Source organism: Pholis gunnellus (genome assembly GCF_910591455.1).
Source record: "Pholis gunnellus genome assembly, chromosome: 10".
In the NCBI taxonomy this organism is placed as follows: Eukaryota; Metazoa; Chordata; class Actinopteri; order Perciformes; family Pholidae; genus Pholis; species Pholis gunnellus.
In genome coordinates, this window is record NC_136537.1 from 7,790,560 (window position 1) to 7,813,667 (window position 23,108).

General features: G+C 45.6%; 1 protein-coding gene across 1 annotated transcript in view; it reads right to left on the reverse strand.

The window, feature by feature from the left end:
* The window catches only part of tenm1 (teneurin transmembrane protein 1), a gene marked incomplete at both ends in the record, with an annotated part of 144,853 nt that overhangs the window by 94,788 nt on the left and 26,957 nt on the right, over positions 1-23,108 (reverse strand). The window contains 2 exons of the mRNA XM_079167769.1: positions 4,265-4,503; positions 11,081-11,324. Coding sequence (XP_079023895.1) covers positions 4,265-4,503; positions 11,081-11,324 — 483 coding nt within the window. The remainder of the gene's footprint in view (positions 1-4,264; positions 4,504-11,080; positions 11,325-23,108) is intronic.

Consider the following 23,108-nt stretch of genomic DNA (forward strand, 5'->3'; position numbering starts at 1 on the left):
ACAAGTGCCTAATTCATCAATTAGTGGGGTTGACAGAAAATAAATACAATTAATTTGATAATCAGTGAATTATTTGTGTAACTCTGCGGGCAAAAAAAGCCAAACATTTGCTGCGGCAGCTTCCACTGTGCTGTTTACTCCGATATTCTCGTGAACTAAATATCTTTTGACTTGTTTGTTGAACACACGAAGACATTTGAAGGCATCACCTCAGGCTCCGAGGAACCAAAACAATCGGGTTAGGATTTATCGGTAGTGGAAACGATCATTATTGCACCACTAATGAACGCCACACACACACACACACACACACACACACACACACACACACTTTCTTTTTCCCCGTGTGTTCAGTCGCAGAGTGTACTCGATTTGACCCCCTGTGAATAATGGCTAACTTTTAAGGCAGATGCTTTGAATTGCCATCAAACTGTGAGAGCAGATTTACTGAAAGAAATAGCGTGAAAGTAATGAACTTAAAGCCACTAACGACTCATTTGGTTCTTTATGGAACCGCCAGGACCCCTGAAGCAGCACGTATTGCACAACAGAACTATAAAGAAGATCTCATCTTAAAGTGTACGCTGTCCACGCTGCTCCCCACACATCCACAGTTAATCTCTCTAGTTTAACATTATATTCTGTATATGACATTAACTTGAATCCGCCCCTACCTTCATATCCGTATGCCACTCTTTGTTGTTGCAAAAAAATAAATATTTCAAAGAATAAAAAGGCTGCAGTGTGTGTGTGTGGCTGTGTGTGCAAGTGAAATGTGATTTGGAGGTGATTATTTGATTGCATGCTTCCTTCTCCCTGTTGCCATAGAGATGATTATCTTTCATAACTGACACGTCCCGCCCTCTCCTCATATTTGATTCAACAACCCAGGCTTGTAACTGTTTAAAACAGCAAGACATTCATTAATGCAGGAAACACTCTAATTAGCTTCTTCTTCTTCTTCTTTATTTTTTGACTACATGATAGAGCAATAGTAGGCAGGGTCGTTTTTTTTGTTTGTTTGTTTTTTTTAACGGAGGCAGAACTCAAATGAGGCTTAGAATAGTGAAATGAGTTACTGTCAGTAGCAATATTCTTCAAGATTACAGATGCAATCTTAATCTGTCCTCTATCTCTCCTTAAATGCCCCGTTCGCTGCCATAATGCCTGCTGCTCATATCTGATGGCCGTGTTGTGCTTAATAACAAGCCGCGACTGCAGGAGGGAGGGGTACGTTGGGAGATAAACAAATTAACAAAGCTATTCGCAGGCCCCGCAGCACCAGGGGTGGGGGGGTGGGGGGTGGGGGGGGGGGGTGGGGGGGGGGTGGGAGGAGAGGAAAGAGGGCAGTAAAGACAGAGAGGAGGCCTGCCTTAGCTAATCACAACAGGGGGCATACAGTGCACCGCAATCACTTAGGCGCAGCATTATCTCCGCAATCACGCATGCTCCTGTTATTGTGCTAATTGGAAACCTTAATTTGAGACATCATATTATTGCTTCTATGTTACTTTTTACACCAAGTTCATAAACCCGTAACTTGCACAAAGAGCTTATTAAAGGACCGGCAGTGATTCCGAGGTGGATCCCGAACTGTCGAGAACAATATTTGTTGTTTTTTTGCTGCAAAATCGTCAAAAGTCAGATTTTGTTTATTGAAGTATACGACCTCGCTGTGACACTGCACCGGTCACGGCGCACCTCCACCCCGTTACACGCTGAGCCACGGACGAGCGCGGCGAGAAGTGTGAAGTTTGGCTGAGCGTCATGAGAAGAGATGAAGACTCAAGCCAAATGTAACAGCTGCTCCACCGTGATTTTCTCCGAGGAGGAGAAGCATCTCCGGCATTCTGAAACGTCGGGCTGCAGCTTGGCACGACAGTAAAGGAATATGTCATTTTTTTTTTGTGTGTGTGTGTTGCAAATGTCTTAATTCAGGAAGAGGCCTCTGCAGTATCACGCTGACAGATAACACAATGAAATAACTAAAAGTTACCTACTTACAAGTTGTGGCTGTTCATGAAAACACGAGCCACTTTTTTTGTTGTCTGTCAATCTAGCTATCATTTTTTTTTTTTTACATGAATCCATTAATCATTTGGTCTTTAAATGTTAGAAAATTGGGGGGAAAAATCCAAGATAATGCAGTCATATTGCTATTATGTCCAACCAACACTCCAAAATCCTGAAGATATTTACTTTAATGTGACAAATACGACAAAGAAAAGTAGCAAATCGTCATAAGTGAGGAGCTGGAAAAAAGGGAATATTTAGTATTTGAGCCTGAACATTTTAATTTGACGGTCAAATCAAGTCATTAATGGTTTCAGCTCTGCTTGCATGAGGGGTTGGTCTTATACATTCAAAAATGATACATACATGAATAATGAATATAAAATGAAACAGGAAATGTATTGTTATTTGCTGAGAAACCTGTTCAGTGGGGAAATAACATTAAATATGTCCCAATTAACAAGAATAACCTGCAGGAGCTGATTATATTCGGAATAAAAGATGATTCATTATCATATTTTGTAACACTGCTCGAATGAGATAATGAATTCAGTTTCTTATTATAATGACTATGATGATAAGAATTCATATTCAATAACAACCTGATTTAATGAGAGACCGACTCAAAATCAATAAAAATCAGCATGGCTGTTGTTTGATGAAGATGAAAAAGAGGAAAACTACTCGGGGAGAATGATTTTTTTCTCTTCTTCTCATCCTGAGTGGCTGTTAATGAATTCGTTAAAATGACTGAGTCATTATGTAATGAGGGAACCTAATCATCTGGTGGCCTGGGTCTCAACCTCTCCCCCTAGACAAAGACATTAAGCCCGCGACCACTTTAATCTTGCTATTCGGACATCTTTGATGTACAGGGCCAACTTATCATCTGCGCCTGTACATCCCATACGTCTTGGTGCAGGTTGCCGTGGCGATGTCAACATGGAGATCGATCATTGCCAAGCAGGAGCGGAGCATGACACCAATTAAAAGGTGATGTCGTCTCCGAGTCATCGCTCACGCTCCTCACTAATGCACTAATTACCGGGGCCGGGACATTAATGGAATGGCGCGGTTTTCGGCCTGGGGATTAATCTGCGTGGATTCGCCGGTGTGCGTGCGTGATGTCTGTCTGTGATGTGTGCCCGTGTGTGATTAATGCCAACCCCCCTCCCCCCCCGCCCGCCCGCCCACCTGCTCCGCCGTGACCTTGAGCGCCGCCATAGGAGGGGAATGAACCGGCCGGGCGGAGGGTTGGGATATCTGGCTGGAGGAGGAGAGGCGATGGTGCCGAGGGTGGAGGGGCCGGGCCAAGGTTGACGACGAAGAGGGAGTGGGTTGCAATCGGGACGGGATCGATGAATAAATGGGGTATTTGACTTTGACAAACTCTGCAGACGATCTTCTCCAGGCTGCGGAACAACAACTGAAACGTTCTTGAATTTTAAAGATGCAAATGAGTTACTAAATTAGTCCTAAAATCTGTGTTCACGAGCAAATTGCTGCATGTATCGGCAGTAATAGTCAGTGGTGGAGGGAGCATTCACCACCCTTTACACTGCTGCTAATGTGAATCGCGATCAAATAAGATAAAGGTAAATATTTAAGAAACAAGTACAAATAAACATTAAAAAAACGCACGGACATTAAGGTCATGAATTGGATAGATGAATAAATACAAGTAACAAGGCTGAAAGAAAAAGTAATAAGGTGTGTGTAATCGTGGGTGTGTGTGAGCCGGACAGGAAAACAATGAATGAGTTAGTACTTCCTGGATGTGTGCATTCATCACGGAGTAAAGGCCAGTTTTGTGCGCTTTAGTCCAGGATAGCTACTTTACCATTCAGACTATTCTACAGAGGATCACATTTAGAATACATAGCCCGCTGTGTTTAAAGCCAACTCCTTCAGAGTAAGTAGTAGTAGTACATTTTCAGAAGTCTCGCTTTGATCCCTATCGATCTCCTCTCCCCTACTGTGTTTCTTCTGGTTTTTTTTGGTTCCTGTATTTTTTGTACCCTTTGAAGCCCGCAACATTGCATGTGTGTAAAAAATCCCTGTTTGTTTCTGCATTTTCTATCGATTCTTCTCTAATTAATTAGGCAGTGTCTTGATAATCCTCCACTGCCCCTCTGTAAGTCATCTTTTTTTTGAAAATGTAGATTGTAAAGAGCAAAACAAAAAGCAAATCTTCCCGCGCAGCTATGCGCGACGGCGCGCTCGGTGGTTTAAACGCGTGCCCGGGACTCACCGATGACGTAGGTGAGCAGCAGGGCCAGGGTGAGGGTGAGGAGCGACGCGGACAGGGCCGTGCACTTCCAGTTGCAGCAGCGGTGAGGCTTGTTGAAGGTAAACAGCGGTCTGGTCACGCTGCTCCGCGGGAGAGGCCGGGGCGGAGGGGAGTACACCGTCCCAGAGGTCAGAGGGTAACCCTGCCCCGCCCCTGACAGGAGAGCCGATGACCCAGAGCCCTGCTTGAACAGGAAGTGTCTGCGGGAGGAACACAAAGAAAGGAATTCATTGACCGTTCGATGATCTCCTCCTCCTTAAGTTACTGCTGCTATGCCTGTAAATCATATCAGAAACACTTTATAGGTCAACAGCAAAAAAATGTAAAATATGTATATAAAACAGTAGTGTTAGAATATGAATGCTGTCAGTGGGATCTATGATTAAGGGTTTAAAATGCAGGAACGGTATGAATATGAATATTACTTAAATTATACAGTATAAATGCAGTATTAACGCCAGAGTGAATCAGAGTATTGCACAGTTGAATGATATACAGTTAAGTCTGATATGATTAAATGAATAATGGGGTTATAGCTGCTGACGGGGGTGAAATAAGTCCAAGGGCCAGTCTGTTGACTCTGGAGGAGTTGGAAAGTTTGACAGCCACAGGCACGGGGTCGCCTAAAAAAAACAAAACTGTGGCACAGAGTTGGAGGCGGCGCCTCGTTCCTTCCTTTGAAAGTTGCTCAGCGGTGCATTGAGCAAAAAGTGTTTGACTAGAGTCAGAAACAATTCAGATAGAATTGTCCTACAATGCAGCCTACAATGTTTATGTTAATTCATTTGAAAAGACAACGGTCTAGCTGTAGTTGATTTAGCTGCAGCTAGAAGAGATGGAAATAAAGAAGCATTTTTCTTGTATTGACAGAAGAGCTATAAAGCAAGGGAAAAATGTAAGAATGGTATTTAGTTTCCTGTCTGGCTGTTTAGCTTACTTGTTAAAAATATGATTTCACTTTTACTGCTACAAGAGAAACGGCTCAGATGATGATGATGTGTTCAGTGTTGGCTGGGGTTGCTACAGTGTAAACTTCCCCAAAATCCAATAAAGAGCAGGACAGGACAGAGCTGCTAACGCAAACCTAAACCATGAAACCATGAACCGTCTGCCACAACCTGTAACTACACAAACTAATGCAGTTACTTGACAATGTGCTCCGTGGCCTTGGGCAGTAACAGCGATGGGCTACTTGTTAGCTGGACATGCTAATGATTGCAGCTGACATTAGAGCTGATACAAACACACTGTTTAATCCGTTCCGTACATTTAGTCTCCTTTGGAAAGGCCAGACAACCCTTTATGGTTTTTCATGTAGCAACCAGTCATCTTGCAGTTTACATCCATGTTTGCCCAGAATGTCAACACTTGATAATTTTATCCCGTTTGACAGTTACTTAGCACATGAATTCTGCAGTTACGACCAAAAGAAACCTGTTTCGCAAGTTCACAGTGACCTTTGACCATCAAATTCTAATCAGTTCATTCTTGATTCAAAGTAGACGTTGGGGCCAAATTTGAAGAAATTCGCTGAAGTCGTCCCTGAGATATTACGGATGGAGGGACAGACAACCTCCGGCCATTACACCACCCTCCATACTCTTTCCATGCTGGAAGTTATAGTTGGTAAGCTATAATTGTTACTATTTTGGAGCAGTTGAGTGAAAGGACAATTAATGGCCGTCCTATTCTTAAGAAGCGAGAGAGCCCCAGCGCACAGTGCTTCCACACAAACTACCTGCCACCTCTGGGACCACTGTTTTTGTCTCATTAAGTAGATCATATGGTGAATTTGGAAACAATATTGTAGGACAGCGCTTTAATCCTTCACCAATTAGCTTAGCACGGACATCATCTTACTTGAGTTATCTGGCGTCTTATTCTGATTCTATTTATAATAATCTGCACTCAGCGGAGTTCAGCCTCGCTCTGAAGTTCGCCTGACTGAAACTCATTTAACGGGCCCCCAAGGTGGTGAGATTTTAGAGGAGACCCCCTCTTTTTCTAAATGACACATAGGACGGACTGCTCTACTTTACCATTTGCATGGCAGATACAGCCCTCTCAAACCTCACCTGTTGAGAAAAAAGCTCTCAGCGCTGTCCCAAACTAAGCCCTTTGTATCCCACATGTTTGGCCGCATTGGTGCGCTTTTAATTTAAGTGGTCTCTTAAAACTCGCAGGCGATGCATCATCAAAGATTAATCCCGAAAGCTAAAAATCGACGAAGAAAAGTAGCCTAAGGAAATCCCAAAGCGCTACGACTTTACTTGCAATTCATATCATGCCCCACCACCAATTTGTTTCTTCGAGGTGAGCATGTGACAATTTTAAAGAGCGGACATTATTCACCGTTAGCGCACTATAGCCAGTTAAACAATAGAAAACGACCTACGTAATACACCCGCAGCACGCTATAGATAATGTATTAGCCGCAGAATATGAGATGATAAGCATCTCATCTCAGTCCAAGTCCCTCGTCGGAGACGAAGCCCAAATTTGTGCCTCTCATCGTGCAACATGATGAGCAGCTACTGTAATGCAGAGCAGCACTGATATGAAAGAGAATGGAAGAGCCCCGGCAGCCGAGGATCAATGACTTACCTACTCCTTCTTTGACTCATCAAAGCGACTACTTAAGTTATACGGCCGTATTAGTTAAACGGAGACGAGCCTCATTTTCATTATTGAAAAAGAGCGCGTTAGATGGCGGATGATGATAGGAAAGTAAGCTGAAGGGCAATTAATCTAGGTAGCATTTCATCTATATTGCGTTCGGATAATGGAGGACGAGGGTTGGACGGTGTCAGATGAGGAAGCAGAAATAGTCGTGGGTTCGGAAATGAGGCAATTTGGAAAATAACAGTCTGGGCTGGCAATTACAAGCAGTCTCAGCTTGTTCTGGCCACATTGACTTCCATCAAAGAAAGGACCAAAGACTGATGGTGTGGGGGAAACAAAGGCTATATTGGGGAAGCATCAGAAGCAAAAAGAAGCAGGTATGATTCATTGTTTTGTTTTTTTACCCTCTGCAGTGTGTGTGTATTTTTTATAAAATATATATATATATATCCCGGAGCTCCTGGAATTCCCAGACAACCAATGATTGCCCCAGGTTACCGTGTGCTCTCTGAGGGTTAATACCGGCTGTGAGTGCGATATGTCGGGGCAGACGCGCAGCTCGCCAGAGTGTTATTCCATCCGGCGCTGCGAAGGGTGTGAGGTCACAGGCTTGCTGGTGGGACCGCGGTCTCTGAAGGGCCCTCGGAGGACAGGCCATTAAAGCCGGGCCAGACAGCAGACTGACATGCAGCGACTCCGGACACAAGACCGCGTCGTCCGTTTGCCCTCATGCACGGCAAAAACACATCCATCTTCCTGTGTCATTCAGCCTGGAGGATGGATTCTTCTTAAAAAACAAAGAGACAAATTCTGGGGTGGGGAGTGTTTCGAGAATGTTTTCCGGAAACGAGTTTCGGTATCATGATGCACGTCGCAATAAAGCCGATCATATTGCTTGTGTCATGCAAATCACAAGAAAATGATTGAATCATTAGCATAGGACACTGGTGAGAGAACCTCAAGGCGAGGCCAGACGAGGTTATTTCTGTAGGACGTTTTGAACACAAGAAGCACTTTAAAGCACTTTACAGTGGATTAGAAAGAAAAGATTTTAAAGCACAAAAAAGAGGAAAAATAAAAAGCATTTCGTTACATATTGACAGATGTTTTTAATTCAAATATTTATGTTTTAGGTCTCAATAATGGACTTAATTTGGGATAAGATGGATGTTTTAATTTGCTTATCAATTCAAATTCTCTCTTTTTGTTCATCTTCAGCCTCTCTCTTTCTGCGTGACTCTCTTTTTCCGTTTAAAGAGAGTCAGATGACATCCATCCTTCACTGTCTGCCCTCTCCCCCTCCCCCCCCCCCCCCCCCTCCCCCCCTGTCCTCTCTCCATCCACCCATCCAGCGTCGGCCGAAAGCTGTGAGTCAGATGGGGGACACAGGAGGCTGCACATGGAGCAACACCTAAGGGTTAAAGGCAGTTCAACTCTGAAAGGCCAAAACTAATTTAGGACAAACACACACACACACACACAAACATATATAGAGAGACATAGCTCGGCTCCGAGATGCACCCACACACACAAGACGAGCATACACAACAAGATGTCAAACGCGGGTGAGCGTTCTCACATTTTGGACACCGGCGCACAGGTCGGCTCCCACTGTGATGCTCTTTATTGCTCTGCTGAAGGTGGATCAGAGCAAAAGGGATCAGAATCCGGCTGAAGAAATTGCATTTGTCAACGCGCAGTGGAACTCTATTCTTCTTGTGCGGCGCTTTAAAGGAATACAAAATAACGCTTCACTGTTCTTCCCCGGCTGCCTGCCTTTGATCTCCTCAGACAATATCCAGGGGCGACGCCCAGGAAGCTCTGAATTCATATCAGAGGGCAGATTTCCCCCGAGACGGCAAGAAAATGAGAGTTCTCCCCTCTCCAGGAGGTGGGTGTCTGCGGCCCAAGGGCTGTCTCTACCTGGATGTGTGCGGATGACTGCGTGTGTGTGTGTGTGTGTGTGTGTGTGTGTGTGTGTGTGGAGGTCTACGTGCATGCAGCACAGGTACATGCAGATGCACCGCACTAGAGCGTGTATGAAAGTTGATTTTCGGTGCGTGGCCGCACATAAACAGCGTGTGATTCAAAGTAGTCTCACATTTCTCACAGATAGGAGGAAGGAGGGGGCAGGGCGTCAGTCAATTTATTACAGTCCCAACATTTGTTATGCCTCTTAACACACCCAGCGTGAGACCCGGTCAGATATATCGAACACCCATATCTGCGGCCTTCCACTTACGCGAGCGCGGCCTCTCCGGAAACATAACGGATGCGAGTCTGAAAAGGAAATCTATGCGCACTTCAAACAATCTTAATCTCCGCTGACGCAACGTCAATAGGTTTCAATACCGATTCGTCAACCGGCGCTTCGACGAATATGGAAGTGTACTTGACAGCAGGAGATACTGAACAATAATTTTGTTTAAGGTCACGGCATCGCTTCTAATTCCGTCAGCATGAGCCCGCATGTCAACTTTGTAAATATTTGATAAATCTTTAATCCCGCGCCTGAGATTGAGCCCGATAGCGGGCAGCGTCAGGGTGAGAGCAAAAGTATGAAATCATTAGATTAGCAGTGTGACAGAGAGAGAGAGGGGGAGAGAGAGAGAGAGAGAGAGAGGGAGAGGGAGGGAGAGGGAGGAGGGTGCTTGAATATTAAATCCAACCCCAAACAGTTGAGCAGCGAGGACTTTGTCTTCCCCACCGCCATAAGCGAGATAGAAAAGAGCTAATAACATCTAAATTATGTTATGAGGGGGCACTATTCTATCGACTGTGCAGATGATTACATTTTATGTTTCACAACTAATAGCGCGCTATCAAATGAAACTTATTTGACTAAAACATTCCCAAATGCGAAAAATGTACCAAGACCAAAAAAGGCGCCGTCCAATATGCCGAGACGCTGCGGAAATTGTGTTTTATAATCACATCTCTCTTCGGGAGAGACTTCTTCGTGAGCCTGAACGACTTGTAACACACAAAAAAAAGAAAAGCGTGATTCATATTTACGGTGGATTTTCATTCGACGCAAACACACGAAGATAAGTACTGTAATCACGACGCAGTTGTGGCTTTTACATTGATAGTCATGTCTGGCTAATGATTAATTTAAATTGTCACTGAATCTAATTTTGTTCTCCCCTTCCTTTTAAATGAGGTAAGATCTAATTATGGCCTAATGCATAACTTATTAAACCCTCTTCCTCCGGTGTGGCAGCCTGCCAATCTCATCCTCACTCATAATACCAGGATTCAGCTGCCGCACCGAGCCCTCATCAAACATGCAAACGTATTCTTTCGCACCTTGCTGCTCCTTCTCCGAAGCAGCCTCACAAATGAGGATCTCCTAAATAATTCTCTGATCAACCATTACTTATGCAGCGAGCGAATGCTTAATTCCGTTTGATGGGACGAAATTCCAGCGGCTCGTCTCCAAGCATTTGGGAAATAAAAAAAAAAAAAAAGGATTCTCGAGGCGGTACAATTGGAAGTGGAATCACAATGTGTTCCTGAAATGTGGATTGCTACTAGACACTGACATACACTTTTATTTTAGGTAGTAGAAACTCTGAGGTACCGGTCCCCTGGTGAATCTGTGGACGGTGGGTGGTAAGGAAATGATGAGAAGCCAGAAAGACCTGCAGAGATTCGTTACGACTTTGATGGTGCGCAAAGTCCTGTAATAATACCCCAGAGGCCCGCGTGGCGTTCCACTTCCTGCTCTGTACGCGTGCACAACATGTCCTTTCCTAACAAATCCGTTAAGTCCAACATTCATTCTTAATCACTCTTGACTTTTTTTCCATTTCTTTTTTTTTTTTAAAGAAATTGGGGAAAGTGTACAAACCCACACTCCTGACGAAATAGTGTTCTCTAATCTAATGAGCCTCATTTGTGAGATTAAAGGAATGTCTTTAATAGAGTGACATGATGTTGAATTGGGGCGGGTTGCCTTGAGGATGTTTTCATTCGGCGGGTTGCTTTTGCAAAATGACATATCCACCGCTTTTGGTCTGAAAGCATTTTTGGAATGAAGCCCCCCTATTTGTTCCAAATTAACTCTTTTTGTTCATTTGTTTGAATAATTAAAAAAAAAAAATGTCCATTGTGAGAAACAACCTTGGAGGCACATTTGCTGCATTTTCTTACCTGGTCTCGAGGGGAATGTTGCTGTTGAGCACCCAGCTGTTGTGAAGCTGTGCCTGGTCCGTGCTGGAGCCTGTGTCTGCCCCCTGGCCGCCCTGGCTGGCCTGGCACCGCGTCGGCATGGTCTTCCTCTGCAGGCTGACCTGGGTGTACGGCGCCGGGCGGGCACAGGTGCAGGCGTGCGGCGGCGGGGGAGGCGGGGGCAGCGGGCGGAACGTGAACTGACCACCTGGACTGCTGGGCAGCTCTGCGCCGGAGAAGAGCAGAGGGGAGGAGGAAGGGATAGGGTGGGGCAGAGGGGGGAGGGGGGGGGGGGGGGGGTGAAATAAACAGAGCTTTATTAGGAGAGCAGTGCCATAAATTACAAATAGAAGTGGCATGTTAGTTGACAGTTTATTGTTATTACACTGATTGAGGGACATAAATCAGCTGGGAAATGGCGCCTGTCCGGTGCCTTCCCCTTCCTACCTGCTTTGATACACTTCCAGCCGCCCTATAAATAGGTTCTTGGCTGGCTGCAGCATTGAGCAGTCTTTAAAGAGCTAACAGCTCTGGCTTAATCTGCAGCCGGCAGCCCAAACTACCCATGTGATGTTTATTATGAGATCTGTAGCTCGACGGAATGAGCTAGCCAGCTGTAACTCCCTCACACTGGTAACCTCGGGGTCTAGCTGGAGCTCTCTCAATCCATCATTTATCACTCCCTTTCCCTATAACTCCCCCTTCCGCCCCGTCTCCTCCTCCCCGCTGCTTTCTCTCTCTCTCTCTCTCTCTCTCTCTCTCTCTCTCTCTCTCTGTCTTTTCAGTGCGTCTTCCAAAAAGCGAGCGCGGACTAATTACAGTGCTGCCAACACAAATGTGCGCGCATATGTTTGTTTTATGTGTGAACGCCTGTCTAAGTGTGCGACCGCAGATTATTAATTATTCAGGTCCATGTGTGCATGCACCTGCGTGAATGTGTCGGTATGTTTTCGCGAGTGTGTACACATTGACTGTATATGAGAAGTCACTGTGTGCTGTCACCGTTACTACAGCTAACTATACGTACTGTTGCATGTCTGCATTCATGTGGGACATACAACATCCTCCTGACGTTGCACCTTGCACTTTGACCCTCTTGCTCTGCTCTGCAAAGGATTGTGGGTCAGAAAAGCCAGAACAGCATGCTGATTTGCACGCTGCTAAATCTGAACGGATGCATGCATCCTGATGTTTTTGGCACACTGCATTTGACATACTATGTATTGGGACATAGTAAAAAAGTTTAGTATTAGTAGTATGGGAATTGGAACGCACAGGAAGACTAGAGTTCGCCATCTTGTTTTTTTTCAACCAGAAGTGACACTGAGGTGCGTTTTCTTTTTAGCCCACCAAAAAGGTTACAATTAACTTTCATGAACTGCAAACTCACTGTGAAAGGGTTTAAGTTGTCAGACAAAAACACAGGCAACTCCCAGACTGGACAACGCCGTGGTAGCGACCTGTCAATCACAGGGTAGCTCCGCCCTAAAGCATACCCTGCTTCATGGTCTATTTGACTCTAAATGGAACCATCATTTGCCAAATGAACATCACGCTGTATTGAAGAAGACTTGAAACTAGCGATTGAGACCATAAACTCATGTTTACAATGTTTACTGAGGTAATAAATCAAGAGAGAAGTAGAGTCATTTTCTCATAAACTTCTATACAATCGGACCAGTTGTAAGGGAGAGAGGAGTCCAGTATCTGTAAGACAGTATTGGCCCACAACTGCCATACATGTTACCCACCAGACAGTCTTCCCAATTCAACTGTGAGTATTACACAGACAACACCCGAGAACCCATTTTGTGATCAAAACTGGGAAAAGTAAAGAATGAAGGGATCTTGTTTCAGTCTTTTGAACAGCATACACACCATGTTACTGCTCTTCAACCGCCCATTATGTCTAAAATCGAGGCAACATCGTTTCCCAAATGCTGCGGGGAAACGGTGATGGAACGTGTTATCGCCAACATTTCCGTGGCAGCAAGTCTGTGGCACACGCAGTGAGATTTTAAGCGATGTTTAAAAAAAATCATATTGCTTTCATCTCCTCACACTGAATTATCGTTCGCCTTCCGCACAGACATGTAAGCCCGTGTGCTCTGTCACATTCGCCAATGTTCGCTGACATGCCACATAGCACATCAGGTTTTATGGCTCTCAGTCGCTGGTAATTCACATTTGCAAGATGTATATTGTAGCAGTGTGTTGTATGAATGCTAGGGCAGGACAGGAGCTGTTCTGTAAATAGGCCTATAAACATTTCCACAGTCGTACTTCCAGGATTGCCATCTGTCCAGCTGAAATGGCAGTCTGAATATACTGTTAAAGCAGCAGTCATGACGTTTCCTCTGCGTGTGCCTGTGTGTGTGTGTGTGTCTGTGTGTGTGTATATCTGCATATTTGTACTTCCAAAAGTACATAGTCTACTCTGTCAAAATGCTGTTTGAGCAGAAGTCAAGGTTCTCATCTTGCAAAAAACACATTGCCGGTTATTGATCTTCCATCATGGCTGAATTTGTCTTTGCCACATCTCCGAAGCGCGCAATAAAACATTCCGTCTCCGCTCATCTGCATGCCGACACAATGAAATCATCTCGTCCTTACTCGTGCCGAGCCATTACTCATGTCGCGCGTTTATTTCATGATTTCAAGGAAAAATGCAGCAGCGGGGTGGGTGGGTGGGGGTATCTGACTGAATGTTGTCCTCCCGTCGTTGGTGTTTATTGCTCCGGGCCATCTGTGATGAGACACAATTCACACACGCGCATAGCAATTTGCTATTTTTAGCATGTTGAACAAGTTTCTATGGAATAGCAACAGCTGAGAAGTGTAGTTTGTGAACGTTGGAAGCCAGCGGATGTGTCATATTCATACGCTCGTCCCCGCAATACACAGCGGCCATATGCGGACCTAAATAACAGACTTTTTTTTTGTTGTTCTCCTGAGACAACACCGTATAATATCGCGTCGTACCGTACAGCAACGCAACCCCGCTTGTCACCGCGCGACATCAAACGAAATTTCAGCAGCTAATCAGAGCGTGTCACATGTGAGACCCGGTGTAATGACAGGAAGTGTATTTGTGTCATCACCTGGAGGTGCTGTTTAGTCTAAACTAATGGAGGTGGAAAATGGAAGCTATTTTTGTCGGAGCCACCTCCGAGTATTCAAAATGACATGCTTAGGGAAAACTGACGGAACACTTTTGGAGCACGACTGTATCCCGTGTCATTGTAATGCACCAGGAGCTTGAAAGTGGTGCTCCAGGGTTTTTTTATCTGATTCCTCAGTAACTGGGAGTCCTTTGAGTCCAGCCAGAAATCCCCTGCTTACAGACTCTCTTTTTTCTTAATATACTGCAGATGTTTTTAGCATTTGTTACCAAAAAAAAACATGTATTTTTTTTTCCCACAGAAAAAGCACACAAACAGATGCAGTGCATTCCCAGAGCTGGGCATCGGGTGTGAAACTTGCACTCCGGTTGCGCTGGAGGCTTAAAATCAACTTTTAAACTTGAGCAAAACTTTGCTGACCTTGGACTTGACTCCCAACTCTATCATTCAGAAACTGCAAAGTCACTGCGAAAACCCTTCTGCCAAAACGTAGTTTTGATTCCTGCGACGCTGACAAATATCGCCGACGCATCACAGTGTGCAGCCGTCAGCCTCAGGTGTGTCGCCGAATCAAAACACGTCAACGGCGGCATGCCAAACTCTCAGATGGTAATGCTCGCTCTAGCAGGCTGCCGGCACTGGTGGAGGACGCACTCGGAGCCTTTGCTTTACGTAAAAAAAAGGATCTGTACCACATTGTAAAGAAAAAAAACAAAAAAACCCCACTTCTGTCTGTATGGTGAAGCTCAGAAAATGCTGGATGCCACACTTCCCATAATGCCACACAGCAGCATCTTTCCTTACTTACGTAACCTGTCTGGTAGAAGCCCACATCTTTCAAAATCCATGTACCAGTTTGAAATGGAGGCTCTTAGCCACAATAAATAAATAAATAAATATAAATAAATAGATAAATAAATCAATAAATAAATGAATAACAGAGCGAGAGAGAAAGAGGGAGGATATAAATAATCTGTGGAGACATTTCTAGAAATAGCTCTATAGTTTGAGTCGGACTCACAAACTGTATTCCAAATATTCTTTCAATGGAAAAGAGTTGTGAAAAATTAGAAATGCTGTTCAACCCAAATGGCTCGCAAACCAAACTAATAAATCCAAATTATTTCTGCCTCTTAAGTTTCAAATGACTTCTCGGTCATTATTAATTCAGACTTTTTAGAAACCCCCGAGTTAGAAGAGCTTTGGGTTTATGTGGCCACAACTTCACGTTTCTGTGTTTGTGTTGGCTGGCGATGGCGGGAAGGGAGAGAGCCTAGAGCGGACAGGAGCGGAGCAGAAAGGACAAGGATAGAGGGCCAGGGGACAATGTAATCTCGGTGAGTAGGGCGACACAGGGGCCCGGGCTGCCAGATGGTTGCTTTAGAAGGCTTAGCTCAGGCAGCTTTGGGTCTCCGCTCCCAAAGATACACAAACTGACTCAACTCCACTGTTCTCACACAAAAAAACCCACAAATGGCAGAGAAACACTCGCTGGCTCCCTCTCTCGCGCTCTTCCACACAAAGTCGCATCAAACGCGCCGGCTGCGATGTTGCGTTAGATGGGAGACGCCACCTAAACAGGGCCTGGCAATGTAGGACAGTGGCCGTGCGGCGTTTTGGCGGGCTGGCCTGGCAGTTCAAAAAACATAGAGCCAACTCTGCGGGGAGCAGATATAGAGGCCAGAGGAGGGGCCGGTACAGCTTCAGACGACAGTCGTGACCGCGTAGTACATACTCCTCTTAGACTTAGCCCTCCAGAAGAGACACATTTGGAAAGTCGCTTATGAGATTTTTTTTTTCCTGGAATCATCAGCTTTCGGTTACATAAGCGAGATATGAGGGGAAAGCGTTTTATAGCCAGCGTAAGAGAGATCTGGGGGGGATTTACTGGGAAACGTAACAGGTAACAGGTATTTGGGCCAGGTATTAAAAATGCATTACTGTCGGTGAGATGGAGCTAAAATAGCACAGGCATTAAGTATTTATGACAATTTAGGCATTTAAAGCCAAGTCATACTAATGCAATGAGAGGAGGGCCTAGTTAAACATGACTCAGACACACACACACACACACACAGTCGTGTTTTCATGACTTTTGGGGACTTTTGCATTAATTTCCTGGAGAATGACTTAAACCCTGACCATAACGTCTACCGGCCTAATCCTAACACTTACCCTGACCTTAACCTACACCTAACCTTCAGCCAAGTCTTCACCCTAAAATCTAATTTGATTTCAACCCAGCAAGTCCCCACAATGTGACTGTGAAAGCAGATGTCCCCACAAGCCATTAAAACACATACACACACACACACACACACACACACACACACACAGTAATGGCCGCGTGTGTAATGAGTTAGCTGTCATGATGGTGCAATTCTCTTAAGGAAGGATATTTAAAACGCAGGTGTAAAACAGTTTGAATGAAAAATGAATCACACGCGCAAAAATAATCGCGTTCGTGAGCGCTCGTCATTAAAATGTTCTAGTTTCAGTCGGGATGTGCCCGGCAGATGTTCAGCGCTACACCGTGCACGGCGTTCCTCTAATAGGGCAGAGAAAGTTAAGAGGCTACAGTGAGAAATCTAATTTTGGTAATCATGGACAACAAGGGACTGTGGGATAATGATTATAGGGACAGTGGGGTAAGAAAAGGGGGGGAGGTGACGTGAATATTCTTGCAGCTAAAGGGAGGGAACTCTGACTTTTTCAGAGAGACCTTTTCCTGTCTAAGTTTATCATAAGAATCAAATATTGACATAAAAAAGACAGATTTTGTTTGGCTGAATTGTATATATATCTTCTGAGATATTTAGGTGCAGTTTTCCGATGTCGAAGAAGAGGATCCAACAAGTGCAAAGGTGAAACCGGTACTTTTCCTAATTTAATGTGGGAATGTTGTTTCTCCTTTTTTGGAAACTAGTAATTAAAAGTTGATCTCCACATCGGAGCTTATTAAGAGGTCGGCCTCTTCTACCACCAGGTATACCTCAACAAAATGTTGGACTTGCATATATATATTATTATTTAAATACATAAAATGTAAGATGCAGGTCCCTTGCCCTTCCCAATGCTTTTGATACAGTCCCTGAAGTGTTGCAGCTGCAGCAACACAATGCATAGCCTCTTTAATAAGAAGAGACCATTACGTTTGGTGTGTAGCAGAGCATAACACATGAGCCACAATAACATTAAAGCCTAATATTTAACCAGGTTGGCTCCTCTTCTTCACGCTCTGTGTTTGCTTACATCCCCTTTCCCCTCACTCCATTATTGTGCCCAGCGCTCTATAGCTCTAGTTAATTTCTTATTACAGGAAAGCTGTATAAAATCCATAGAGCCTGACCTCAACAATATCAAACCTGCCTGTCTGACAGAGGAACGAGATCGTTTTAGAGAACATTTAACACTACAGTTGGGCCAAGAAAAAATACACATAATCCACCCCACTCTAAAAATAAAAACTGAATAATTTCCCCCAGGATAGCTTTTCATCTATCTGGCTTCTTAATTGACTTGCATTAAATTGCCACAAAGTTTATTCCACTGCTGTGCTGCGATGAAATAAATAATTAACCCCATAAAAAAGGTCAGACAACTGAAATTAGAACTGGCTGGTTTTTGTTCGTCTCTTCTTTTTTCTTTCTCGCGGTAATGAGATGGGATCACGCCCTCGCTGACCATCTGTCTCTGTCTTCAGAACAGAGTTCCTGACAGAGAGATAACACCTCATCTTCATCAGACATTACAAGATCCAATGTGACTCGTTCATTGGCTGGCTGGTTGGCGTGAAGGACGGTAATATGGATAATAACAATAGCGAATGATAACGCAGGCTAATATCGCTAATGATCACGGCCCCGGCGAGGACCTGAAAATAATGTTGCCGATAATAGCGTCCGTGGTGATGGAAATAGCAAAGGCGACGACGATAGGGCCGGTAATAACAGTGGTAACTAGTGATGATGAAAATAGCAGTGGTGGTGGTGGCAGAGGCGCGGATAATTACGCTGATGACAGTGCAGCTCTGAGACAGCAATTAGAATAAAAACAGCCATTGATTCATCTCCGCAGACACGGGGATGAACGGTGGGATCTCCATTTAACAAAGTGACACAATCATGTTGTCCAATTAAAGCCAGAAAATACAAACGAAGACGCCGAGGAGCTCTAAGAGCCCCCCCAACACAGTCGATTTTCATACGGAGCCTGATAATTAGCAGCCATGCATCATCTGGCTTTCTCACACCGGAGGACTCGCTAGCGTGCGCGTGCAGCTAAAGTCAGTGTAGCTGGTGCGTGCGTGCGTGCGTGCGTGCGTCTGTCTGTCTGCGTGATGCGGTGTATATCATATTTGTGTAATTGCTTGTTTGTACCCCCGTCTTCCAAAACAACTGCGGAGCAACTTCCACAATCATGTTTAGGCTGCAGGTGATTCCGAAAGTAGCATTTCCCCCGAGAGGGCGCGAAGCCTCCCGAGTGTAGCTCCCCCCCCCCCCCCCCCCCCCCCCCCCCCCTCCTCCTCCTGCAGCGAGACGCTTACCCGACGCGGCGTATACGCGATGCTCAAATTACATCTTTCAGAAGAGCAGCCTCCTCTCGGCCCGGCGCTATTTAAAATGATCTGTCTTTGCAAACTTGTAATTAAATCCGTCGATGTTTTCGCAGACGTGGACCACCCGACCTAACTTTTGTGATCTCAATGAATGTTGGCAGCCTTTGTTTTTCTTCCAGGTTTTGCGTGGACGCATCGGAATAGCTGCTCGCTGAGCTCAGCTCATCTCTCCTGAGAGCACAGCAGTGTCCTGATCTGCGCTGACCTTGTCGCTGCTGCAGGGCGCCCGGTCATTGCCAACTGCCACCGAGCCATGCAGGTGTTTGTATGTGTGTGTGTGTGTGTGTGTGTGTGTGTGTGTGTGTGTGTGTGTGTGTGTGTGTGTGTGTGTGTGTGCCTTGTTGTGTGTCATACGTCCACGCCGCGCGTGCATGCATGCATAAGCATGCACCCGAGCGTCTGACGGAGCTTCGGAGCATGCTCAGTAGTGGCGCCACGTCATGTGAGTTATTATCACTTGGTAGACATTTGCATTACCAGGAAGAGGGCGTGACGAGGTGTTTGAGACCCGGGAGGTGAAAGACGCCACAATGGCCATTACGGTGATTAGTGCGCACATTCATCTTTTACAAGCCCCGCGATTCGCTCCCTCCTGCTTGCACGCTCTCCTATATTCAAACAGGCGCTGCATCTCCCTCAGCCCCAAAACAATCACAACAAGCACACGCAGAGGGGTATGGCGGCGTTTCGCTTGCACACACATGCATACGCTATATTTCCTCCGACTACGACACTAAAAAACAGGAGGGAGTGCCTGGGCTTGACAGCAAACAAACCAACACGAAGAGATTTTTTGGCAGGCTAAAGAGAGAGTAGTATCAAAGCTACAGGAATGCACCACCAGCAGCCCCATTTTTTCCACTCAGAGAGAGAGAGAGAGTATGCGCAGTGTTGTAGCAGACCTGAGCTGCTGGTAATTAGAATGGGCTCTGAGGAGAGACAGGCAGTGGAATGAATGCAAATGAATTCACTGGCTCCGGCACTTGGGCTCCTCAACCTCACTTTTCATATAGCATGCCTCACAGACATGGAGCTACCGACACAAAACAGAGCAGAGCCACACAGTAAACACTGGATGACATGACTGCCGACATGCACGTGCCAACATGTGAATCCGCAGGCCTGAAACCAGACCCGCAGCGCACGAGGGAGCGCGTGCCGCGCGCGGATACGAACTCACAACGCCGCAACACACACACGCTCGCGCATTATACTAATCCCTGCAAATGCCACACTGTTGCCTGTGAAAAGAGAAAGAGGGGCGAGAAGGCTCGTTCCAAGCGCACATCCACAGCGTGTCCCACAGCGGAATAAACAAAACCCTTCTTAATTGGTGTCGATTTGGAACGGAGTGATGATTCATCATGCAGAACTCCCCAGTAGAGTATTGGAAACCCAATCATTTCTAATCCATATGACCTTGACAGAGGGCCGGAGTCGGTCTAAACTCTCCCCACGTGCGCTGTCCGGGGCGAACAAAGTCAGGGCGTTGTGACTGACTTTACAACTCGTCGGGGAAGCGTGATCCGCCAAAGTCAGATCACTTCACTGATTGCCCCATCTGAGCTGGCGGCCGATCTTTATGAAGCACTCAATTCTCCACAGTAGTCATAAATCAGCGTACTATAAGCTTTCCGTCTCGATGATGGCGCACCAGAGACACTATTTCCATACCACGCTGCTCAAGTCGATAATCCCTGTTCCCATTACATCTACCAGCGCCCCCATGTCGAAAACATGAACGAAAGAAGTCCACCGGCGCTGCACCTCGCCCCACCTCCCGGTGCTCCTGGTTTGCCGTGTGAAACGTCGATCGGCAAACTCTTGCGGCTCCTCTCAAGGAGAAGCGGGTCGTCTGTGAAGGGGTCCTGCTCTTTTGCTGGCTGATGCTGCAAATGAGTCTAATTAACACATCTCCCTTCCTATCTTAACCAGGCATCCGGGGCCAACTAGAGCCTTATTAAAAAGCAGATTATGCATGTAATGTCCCCACTGAGATTACCGTACAGAAAGCGATGCATCCAGAGACATATATATATATATATGTATGCACTGTGCACAAGAGGACAGGGCCGTGTGAATGCGAGGAGACGGGGGAGAATAGCAGGAGGGATGAGGGGCTGCTTGGTATTCCGACAGGAGCGTATAATAGATGGTGGAGGGAGATAGAGGTACAAAGAGAGCGCGAGAGAGGGAGAGAATAAAAAGGAAAGAGATGTGCCTTCAGCACCACCTGCAGACTCGACCGGCGGCCATCTTGCGGTCAATGAGGTGAGCGCAGCCACCGCCCTCGGGTCAGCATTAACACGGACCAATGACAAGTCGGCACTTGCCCTCTATTGCAACAACACCTTGCCGTTCCACTCCACCGACTGCACCTATCACACCGATCGCAACGCGCACGCGAGCTTCCGCGCTCTCTCCGTCTGCCTCTCTCTCTCTCTTTATTCACACACACACACACACACACACACACCGGGAGAAGTTTAACAAATGTGGGAACAGATGCCCCACATCAGACTGCAGTTGCCCTCTGCTCCCTGCGTGCCTCCAGAGAGACAGAGGGATACCGTTAACGAAGATAAGACCTCTGCTGTCTCAACACATGCCTGCGGTGAACACGCGCGCGCGCACACGCATTTTCAAGCCATTTGTTATTGCCCATATCAGCATAAAGCTGTTGAGATGCAATCAGAATATCTGCTTGATAGCTCCAGTATGTGCTCACCCCTCCTCCCAATCGCCTCTCCCTTGTTCAACCCTCAAAAACACCAGCTCTTCTTCATTAGTTGCTTTTGGTGTCACGATTCCCCTTCATCCAGGCCGCCGCAAGACCGCTACGCTCTTTTTGAGCTCAAGTAGCGTCTTTGATAGGTGAAGAGGAAAATAAGACATTTAGTGGCGCTCTTGTACTCTCTTGTACCAGGTGGCAACCTCTGGTTCTGCCGAGAGAAGAGAAGAGCGAAGTGTCTTAAAATGTGCATTCCCGCTACTGGCCAGCAGGGGGCGACTCCTCCGGTTGCAAAAAGAAGTCAGATTGTATAGAAGTCTGTGTGAGACTTCTCACTTGATTTATTACCTCAGTAAACATTGTAAACATGAGTTTGTGGTCTCAATCGCTAGTTTCAAAGTCTCCTTCAATACAGCACGATGTTCATTTATTATTCATTCATTATGGTCTCATTTAGAGTACGCTTTAGGGCGGGATCACTGTGATTGACAGAGCCGTATACGGCGACTCGACGCTTCATAACGGCAGTGCACAACCCAATGGGTGACGTCACAATGACTACGTCCACTTCTTATATACGTCCTATGACTCAGACATACAACTGAGGCAGAAAACACACTTTTTTGTTGTTGTTGCTAAAAGCCTCATCTTTAAGGTCGGGGTATGTCCCTCTCCCTTGTAGATAGTTGTTTACGTACCAGATGCAAAAAAAAAGATACAGATAAATGTGAAACACACAAAGCTAATTTGACCAATTCGAATCAGCTGTGATTTATTATTGATAAGGCTCATAATTGAAATTTAATCACGTTTAATTTTTAGTAACTAAATAAACAAAGAGTACAGAAATAGAAATGAATGTCTACTGCCACACTAACTTAGTTCCCCTGGGAAGTGTTACACTAAGGAACTTTTTAGCCAAACGAGGATGGATTTTTCACTTAAACGCTGTCGATGGGGTTTTGTTTACCTCGGTTTTCAGATCAGATCCACATCGGTTACACTTACTTTAAAGGCAAGGCACATCGTTAATATTGATAAGCAGCCGTTTTAATTCAGACAAAGCCTCATAAAGTGCGCCATTCGATACGCGAGGAGGTAAGCGTGCTTTCAAAGCCGGTGACATTTAGGGAACCACTATATATAGAAGTGCAGTCTGTTGAGGAACAGCGGCTAGCTGCGGGGTCAGCCAGGAGATCAGGCTGAATAAACATCAGCGAGAAAGAGAGACACACACATAAACAGGAAGTAGTAGCTCCTGAGGTTGCTGTTTTTGGCCACAAATGAAGCGGCAGCTTTCCATCTTGATTCGTTGGTGGATGAGACATGTAATCGCTCAGCTCCCCAGGCACACTCACATGAGGGGGGGGGGCTGACATGGAGATGGATCAAGGTTTACGGGTTGACACTCTTTCTGTGTTGATCTGACACGGCATCAATCTCTCGTCCCTTAAGGAGTCCACTCTCTATCTGTCATGGCCTGGATATCCCCTGCTTTTTTGAATTACACGATTAAAGATCTGTCAGCATATAAGATCT